The sequence below is a fragment of the Synchiropus splendidus genome, chromosome 15 (assembly GCF_027744825.2).
Source record: "Synchiropus splendidus isolate RoL2022-P1 chromosome 15, RoL_Sspl_1.0, whole genome shotgun sequence".
NCBI classification, from domain to species: domain Eukaryota; kingdom Metazoa; phylum Chordata; class Actinopteri; order Syngnathiformes; family Callionymidae; genus Synchiropus; species Synchiropus splendidus.
Genome location: NC_071348.1, coordinates 4372475 through 4381144, shown reverse-complemented (window position 1 = coordinate 4381144; position 8670 = coordinate 4372475). Strand labels below are relative to the sequence as shown.

Sequence of the window (8670 nt, the reverse complement as noted above, 5' to 3'; positions counted from 1 at the left end):
CCTTAAAGCTTCAGTTGCGGATCAATAAACGCGCCCGCTACTCGAGGAATTAATAATTCAGACTAAGACATTGTGCTTATTATTTTGGAATATACGCTGATATTTTCAAATGTTTTAAAATATTTTCTGGGAGAAAAAAGGAGCGTGGAGGTGATGTACAAACTATTTTATTTTGGAATAACACGATGACGTATAAATGTGCACTGCTTTGTCACAAAATGATATTTAAAAACATCTAAATCTCAAAGACAATAACTTAGGACAATGCAAATAGGTAGCCGAGACACATCCAGGTAGTTAGGAGATCATTTTCATGCAACGAGACACGGCCTAGAGGTCACGATCTGTGTGCGTAAAACCGACTAAAGTGAGGCCTGTCCACTCACGAACAACGACGGGGGAAACGAGACCAAAAGCGAAACAACAACTATACACAAAAGGGAGAGTTGGAAATCTAATCCATGTGATAATCCTTAACCGTCCCTGTGTCGGTCTTTGTTGTCTTTCTTCATCTTCATCCTGCGGTTCTGAAACCAGATTTTCACTTGTCTCTCCGTCAAATTCAGGACTCTGGCGACTTCGTACCTGCGGTCCCGCGGCAGGTACATGTTAAAGAGAAACTCCTTCTCCAGCTCCAAGATCTGGTGCTTGGTGTAGGGGCAGCGCTTTTTCCTGGTGGGCTTTGCGTGGAGCCAGTTGGTCGACGGGTTATCTGGGGAAGGGAAAAGCAGAATTAGACTATTCCACTCGGCATTTTTGTGTCTTTCATTGAAATCTAAATGTATCTAAATATATAAACAGCTATGTTTGAATAGGATTTCGACTTAAATGGGGCTCTGCCATGAAGAGAACGCGTCACTTACTCGCATCAGTCTTGTCCTCCACTGACGGACTCTCCGCGGGTTTGGACGACGAGGTCGTTTCGCAGGGAACATCCGCAACATTCGCTCCATTTTCCGTGTCAGACAAAAGAGGTGTGTGCGTCTCCAGAGTCGTGCACTCTCCGCTCCCAATCACAGGTTCGGGTTTGATCTCATAGTGCGTGGGTGTGGGTGGAAGTCCAGCCAAACACAGGGGCGCAGACACCGGCTCCAGCGCCCAGGAGCGCGCAAACATGCCATCGTGGCTCTCCCCACTCGTGTAATGCTGGTGGATATAAGTCGGCGTGGACGCACTGGGGGTCGCGACCGGACCCCACGATCCCCCGAAAATAGCAGATTTGCCCTGTAAAGGCAGAGAATCGTGTCCGCCATATTCACTCAACATCGAGTGCTCCACCCCTGCAGATGATGAGAAGCAGCTCGGTGCCAAATCTTCCTGCTCGGGAAGAACACGCGAATCCACGTAATAGCTGGTTCCCAACATCCCCCCAAAAACGCAGTGATAAAAACACGTCACGGTCCTGCAGCGGTCAGAAAAAACAGATGCATGATATTGCGCTGCTTTGCCGCACCAGCCTGGAGCTTCTCTGCGTCCAGTAAGTTGTCCAACAGTGGATAGGGCGCCACGAGCACGTGACCGTGGGACTGAACAATCAATAATAAATCAGCCTGCTGCTGAGCTAAACGGCCACCGTTCCCCCAACACCGCCACCATATTTTAATAGCAAATCCTCGCGACTTTATTGGGAAATGTTTGGTTTTATAAGCTATAAACGTTATGATTTTTGTCAAGTGTGGAGATGTAATCGAGGATTTCTGGGAGGAGGGTGTGTGTGTGTGTGTGTGTGTGTGTGTGTGTGTGTGTGTGTGTGTGTGTGTGTGTGTGTAAAAGTGTTGATCAGGACTAGCAAACATATCCAGCACGAAATATGAATTTTAAACATTTTATTTTTGCACTGCTCCCCTCCATTCCTTCCACAATCGAAGGGCCGGGTCCGGAGCGGAAAGTGGGGTGAGGTTATTTGGGTGCAATATAACAGTCCTTTTATCACGGGCAATTTAGCTGTTTTTCTTCAGGTTACAACTGGCTGTCTAAGCTAAATATCACCAATAAACCTCGGCCATTGTGTCTTTTCTCTGGTGCTAGCAGACGCATCCGGTGTGTCCTGCAGCAACAGACTGCAATGATCATAACCGAGGCCTTGTCTGCGCTTCCAGCCCTTTTACGCGCTGTGTTTTGAACATTTCCCAGCCTGGATCCCCACTTTTTTAAACCCCACAACACAGTGGATTTAATCGCAGCACCTCAAGAGACGCACTTGAACAAAACAGCAGATGTTTGAAGTGAATAAAATGATATTAATGACTTTTAAATCCAGGGTCACTTTGACGCACACCGCCGCTCAATGGTCCCCAAATCACCAACAACTTCAACCAGCAATTTGTTGTTTCACTTTTCACGATGCGACGAGTTTTACTGAGGTAATTAAGGCAGTTTCCTGTTGTGGGAGAACGAGCCAAAGCCCAACAACATGAGACTACCTAAACCACACCACAGCCCGCTCTCCTCTCCGGAATGTGAAGTCGAATAAAACGTCTTTGGACAATGCAACCAACACGAATGATGATGTGGATTTTATTGGAGCCGAAAATACGGTCATTAAATGAAATTGGCGACAAAATTATTTTGTTTTCTCACAATAATCTAGCGAAAAGTAGAGATATACCTGGAGAAAAAACAACAACAAATAAGAGAGACAACGTAAAAAACAAAACAAAAAAGAATGCTATGACCATAAGATAGCAATAAAAGAGAAGGCAATAAATAGGGGGATCACACGGAGAGGAATTGGCGCAAGTAAAACAAAGTTTTTTTTAAGACAAATCATTTTTTAAAAATAAGTCAGAAGATCTGCATAGATTATAAGACAAGAGCTTATTGTAAGACCACTATTGTCATTATTAACATATATATAATATAGGTGTGTTTCTGAAGAGAAAAATAAAAAGGTCAGACACATGATTGAGTTCCACACCAGGGAATATGTTGCACATTAAAAATAAAAAGAAGAAGTGCGCAGATGCAAGGATGGCTTTATTTGACCAGCAAAATGTGCAAATATGAAACAAACCTCCTGGTTCTCTAACATGGACCAGCAGTGTCCATCTGTCAGTCCAGCATGCAAACGTCCACTCCGGCTGGATATACAATCTATGTACAGGTCCTGAAACATTGTGGTCACGTTCTGAACAGTGAAACATCCACGTTACAAACCATTTATAAATACATCACAAATAAAAACAAATGTGAAAATAACACTTTTTGTACATCGATCAATAAGTTATGGGTCCATTCTCACAGTGGGAGTGCGGGGCGGAGCGGAGGGGAGGTCAGTCTCAGGAGAAACCAAAGTTGCCGGACAGCTCCCGGATCCTGTTCTCTCTGCTCATCTTTTTCAGTTTCATCCTCCTGTTTTGGAACCAGATTTTAACTTGCCTGTCGGTGAGGTGGACACTGCGGCTGATCTCCAGCCGTCGCTCCCGGGTCAGATACATGTTGAAGAGGAACTCCTTCTCCAGCTCCAGAGTCTGGTGTTTGGTGTAGGGGCAGCGCTTCTTCCTGCCACTCTTAGCTGTCAGCCAGTTGGCCGTGCTCTCCATTTTGGCCTCTCCTAAAATGACAGTGACACGGTTTCAGACAACAGGTGTGACACAACAACCTGGAGAGCAACATAATAGCAGTGGCAAATTAAAGGGCTGCAGATCATTGTACAGCCACAAAGCTCCAAAAAGTAGACTCTGGAATCTCAATTATGAATCTCATGTCAACATGAAATATTACTCTGAAATGCACTTCAAAACAAAGCCAGCATGTGCAATGATGCCCTAATTCTCAACATGCTAACCGCTAATCTAATGAGCAGATTATGCTTTTCCTCCCAGTGACTTTCACTTTAATGCTGCATTAGTGACTAACCGACATTAGCAAAGGTAGTTGGTGAATGTGTTTATTCACAGAAAGGTCTAAACACAGACTTCTCCCATTAATAACACACACATGACTCTCATTCGAGGATCCTCTTTGTTCATCTTTTACCACATATATTTGTGCAACAACATAACAATGGCCTTTCATTATTTAAACATGCTTGGCTCTTCTGATTCTGAAAGCAGTGGAGGGGCTCCATTAAGATGCTGCTGAAGAACGACGAACAGGCTTGTCATAAACCAATTTGCTATGGCGAGACATCACAACGTTGCCTGACATTATAAATCAAATTAAAAGGAGATCAAATTGAAGATCAATAGTCCAAACATGGACTCACAGCGAGAGCACGTTTGCACGCATTTGGGGCTGGTTAAGCCTTCAAACTATCAGCTGGAAGTTAAAATTCCACTGAGTCATTTTAGGTTTTTTTTTAACCTCCGATAAGAGCCGCACTCCGCTCGACTACACATCAATCCGCGGCTGCGTCAGTCTGTACAATATGAAATACACCGTGCGCAAGAAATGGCGCCTCTTATTTTATAACATACGCGAAAATTATTTGGCGGCAATGACAATAGACTCGATCAGAAAAGTAGTTCTTCTAATAAGAATGTGACTGCGTCCTTAATGCGTCACTTAGTATTATTAGTGACAAGTAAAGCAGCCGTATTTGGGGTAATGACAATTTACAAACATCATACATATGTCAAAACAGGGTTCATCAAGACAATAAATCCAGAAAAACTTGCGTATTTTGTATCTGAGTGAAAAGTGTTGATATAGCTCGCTAGCACATACGCAGCAAATGGAAACCTTTAACCTGTCAAGTGACGTCAAAATATACATATTATCTGTCAGATCTGGGAGTTTTTTTGCTCATGCAAAATAGTTTGGGTTTTAACACTCAGATAAGCCTTCTGTTGAGTAAAAAAGAAAGTCTTTTCTCGATGGTAGTCGCGGGTTCACGGTATTTACTTACAACCCTGGTGTAACTTTCAGTGCCAACCACGTATATAAACATGTCCTACAAGGAAATGCAGGCATGTCGCCTGCATTTTCAGAGAATTAGTGATCAGGTAATCAGAACCTTAAACCAACAAACGCCGAATATAAGAAGCCACAAGAGCTCAAACCTACTCCGTTTCCAACGATGCGCAGGTTTCATGACAAAGGTCATTTCCTGCATATTAAATGGCTACTTAATATTCTTGGCTGTCTTCTGATCGATTATGTTAATTACGGCAGGGAAAAATGGCCGATAAAAACCTAGTTTTTACCACGAACTAATTCTTCGGCTGCCCCTCTATTTTAAGATTCATCCAGTGGGGGGGAAATCGTGTCCTTAAGTCGATTTGAGAGCTCCGTACCTTTCTGTTCTGGACACTCGACGCTGCGTGGGTCCGTGGGCTCCGGCGTGGAGGAGCCGCCCGAGGACAGCCGACTGTCTTCCTCTCCGGGAGGCACCGGCGCCTCCTCCTGGCTCTCCCTGCGCTCCGGGTCCTCGGAAGCCTTCCGCGGCGGCGGCGGCGGCTGGGAATCTAAGCGAGTGTAGTGGTTACTGTTCGGTGGGGTGTCGTGGTAAAGCCTGGACGACGCGTACGTCTGGGACAGGCGGAAATAGCCGGGAACGGGCACGGTACCGCCTTGGCAGGACGGGTTCGAGTAGGAAATATCATCCACTGCGGCTCCTTTGTGACACTTATCCGCCTCGTAGAGACAATACGCGCTCTCCTCTTTGATACTCGGTGAGAAGGAGCACTGGCCCATGTGCTGGTCCGGAGGATCCACCCGTCCGGACCTCGACGTCTCCAGCCACGGTTCCATGCCTTGGACATAGGGAGCGGACGCGGGGATCACGCTGTGCGTACTGGGCTCGTGGCGCTTGCCGACTCCCGGGAAACACGATCCCCCCGAGAGCCCGTACGAGTACTCGGCCGCCGGTGGCAAGTACACGCCGTTACTGTGGTAATAGGAGCCGGTGTCGCCCCTCACGTTGATCAGCGAGTCCACGAAGAAGGAGCTTGCAGCCGGCTGGTTGTTGGGACATGTCATCGCTGGGCTGTAATTTGACGGAGGATGGAGATCGCTGGCTGACATTTCTGCTGCAAAACATTGTCCGATAATTAGCGATCCTTCTCACTGTAGCCTGCAGCCAATTAAAACAGCGGGCGGCTGCTCAGGCTCCGCCCACCCCAGACACGCCGGCATATATTTTAAGTCAAACGTGGTGCATCGCCGGATTGCAGCTAAAATCATCAAATATAGCGCGAATCAATCCCGCCCCGATGTAAATTCAGCCCCGAACTTTGACAGCCCAGTTGTTGAAAGGTGTCTTTAACAATTATGTACAATCTCGCTTTATGGCCACTTTTACAGCACTGTAAAAATAAAGGGTTGTTGAGAAGCTCTGGGAGAATCCTGAGGTTCCAAAAGGTCCTGGGTGACTCTTTGGACCGCAGACTCACGGGCCTGCCTGAACTGCCTGGGCCATTATCATTATTAGTATTATTGCAATTTTTTTTTTTAATTCCACACAGGCAGGTCGTTTAGAATGTAAAAAACTTAAACATGTTGAGGCGGATTTACCATAAACACACGTATATTCTCCCACTTACAAGACTCGGTTTGAACTACTTCCACATTTGCTCTCTACATTCGGAGTTGTGTCACACAAACCGGAAGTCTTTGTTGTCTTTTCCACTCCTTGATTTAATGTTTATTGTCTGCCTTGCTATGCCTCCAGAGAAACCGGGCTCAGATCCTCCGTCATTTCAAATACAGTGAAGACATTGGAAAAGAAATGTTAGCCAACGGAACATTCCATTTCATGGTGATCCTTCTCTGTTCTCTTTCAAACACGAGACAATCCTTTGCAGAGACATACATACAGTTTTACCACAATTATTTGACCTCAGTGAATTGATGCTAAATAATGCGACACTTTTGAAAAGTATCGACGTTTTCAAACGAATAGCCAACATGCCACAGACTGTTCGGCAGCAAGAATTTCTTTATATTTAAAACCAGTATCTTTTATATTTTTTATCGCTATATTTTAACCATAAGTATCACACCGCAGGCCTAAAAATATAAAAATACTGTAAAGTAAAACGTAATTGAAACGTAATATCATTGATTAAAATATACCTCGCACTAAATTCATTCATGAATGAATGAACGAAATTAATCCATTCATAAAATCAATGTTTGGATTTCCCAAATCTAATTGTATACGAGGACTAACATCGTGCATCATCATATAATTTCCGGTATTACAAGAATTATACAAATTATATGTCTTTAAAAAACATTGCAAACGTTATAAGTCAATAAACTAAGAGATTATTTGGAAACAAATGAACCAACAGTATGACGCTGAACCGCCTATTTCCACCCTTATTTTACGTGTTTCCGTGTCTGCGGTGTACGTGTTAGTTTAGAAATACAATTTGCGATTCAAATCGGTTACTACAACAACAATACAGGACATTGTTTGTGCTCCCAGGTTCGACAATTTTAAAAATTAACTGTGCGGTTATAGATGACACTCGATTTTTGTTTTTTGATTTGACTCTTACTATGATTCGTAGACACAATTTACATCAAGCGAGCCGTCAAATTGAACATGCTTGAACAGCAACGGCTTCATAAACAGTTATAGAAAAAATAGAAAGGTGTTTCTCACCATACTCTCTAACTGAACCCTAACGACAGCGAACACACGCAAGTTGCAGTCAATAAACAGAAAAGTAAATCGGACAAACCGCTTGCTTTATTGTAATAGTATTGCTGCAGCAGTATGGGTTTTAAGTATCCAACAAGGCCATAAAACGTGTGGAATATCCGTATAGTTTCTTCTAGTTTTAAAACGAATTTGTAAAGCGTTTTTTGGTGGCTTGACTAGTCGGCCATTTTCTCACGACCTGATTCAGAAAGCACGCTCTTCTTGCTCGTTGTTCAACGTATAAAACAAATAATCGTCACAAGAAAACATAGATGAATCGGCCAATATGAGTGTTGAGATTCCTACCTTGATATATATTCCAGAAACGGCGACATTTTCCCGGATGAGCGATGACTCTTACTTGTTTTATAAATCAATTCACGGCATTGACATTGATCGGAGCAGCGCCACCCAGTGGTGGACATCCACGGGCCTGCAACGCAGCCTCCAGATTCCGGCCTGGAAAAGATGCTGCAGCGACTGAGCGCTGCGGGCTCGCTGTGCACGAGCTTTCAATGCTCCCAGCCCTTGTTTTTCAGCCCCTTAGTCACAGTTAATAACCTTGGTCTCAGACACTTTATGGCACTACACTCCAAATGCTCCAGACGAATCCGCCTTTTATGGCCAAGTTACTGGAGCAACTGGGAGGATGTGCAGCAATCAAAGCGGCATTCCTGGCTGCTCACAGGATGCAGAGAAGAAGGCATCACCAGGGCCCTTATTAGCTTATAGCAGGCTATTCACGCCGTTTCCACCGGCCTGGGGGCCACCTGAATCTCCTCACTCACGATGAACAACGTGGAACGATTCGAGGTGGACACTGGCGGTGGTGAAATCACGCCTGCACAACAGGGCCAGCACACCTCATAAGAGGCGCGGGTGCGTCAGCATCAGCCTCCCCGGACCATCCTTTTGTCGTGGGTATTAGATTATCCACGCGCCGTATCCAGTTCCCCCCTTCAGATCTATCCGGCACCTGACACCGTCCACGCCGGCGCATTAAACAAAATATGGGATTGTGTTTCATTTGAGGTTTTGCTTCTTTTATTGCCGTTCGGATAAAGTTGAAGAATGAT

At 44.8% G+C, this 8670-nt stretch overlaps 2 protein-coding genes across 3 annotated transcripts; both read right to left on the bottom strand.

The window, feature by feature from the left end:
• Nucleotides 1-275: 275 nt before the first annotated feature.
• On the bottom strand, nucleotides 276-1365 carry hoxa9b (homeobox A9b). Its single transcript, XM_053888095.1, has 2 exons — nucleotides 864-1365; nucleotides 276-712 (listed from the first exon to the last, which is right to left on the bottom strand). The coding sequence occupies exons 1-2, from the start codon at nucleotides 1363-1365 to the stop codon at nucleotides 474-476; spliced, it is 741 nt and encodes a 246-aa protein (XP_053744070.1). The 3' UTR covers nucleotides 276-473.
• A 214-nt stretch (nucleotides 1366-1579) lies between these two features.
• Nucleotides 1580-7943, bottom strand: hoxa10b (homeobox A10b). Of its 2 annotated transcripts, none has more exons than XM_053888093.1 (3): nucleotides 7901-7943; nucleotides 5238-5969; nucleotides 1580-3553 (listed from the first exon to the last, which is right to left on the bottom strand). In XM_053888093.1, exons 2-3 carry the CDS (start codon nucleotides 5965-5967, stop codon nucleotides 3279-3281), a joined length of 1005 nt encoding a protein of 334 aa, XP_053744068.1. In that variant the 5' UTR covers nucleotides 5968-5969; nucleotides 7901-7943; the 3' UTR covers nucleotides 1580-3278. The 2 variants fall into 2 exon arrangements, with proteins under 2 accessions (XP_053744068.1, XP_053744067.1); XM_053888092.1 differs by having other exon boundaries at nucleotides 5238-5972; nucleotides 7901-7919.
• Nucleotides 7944-8670: the final 727 nt, after the last annotated feature.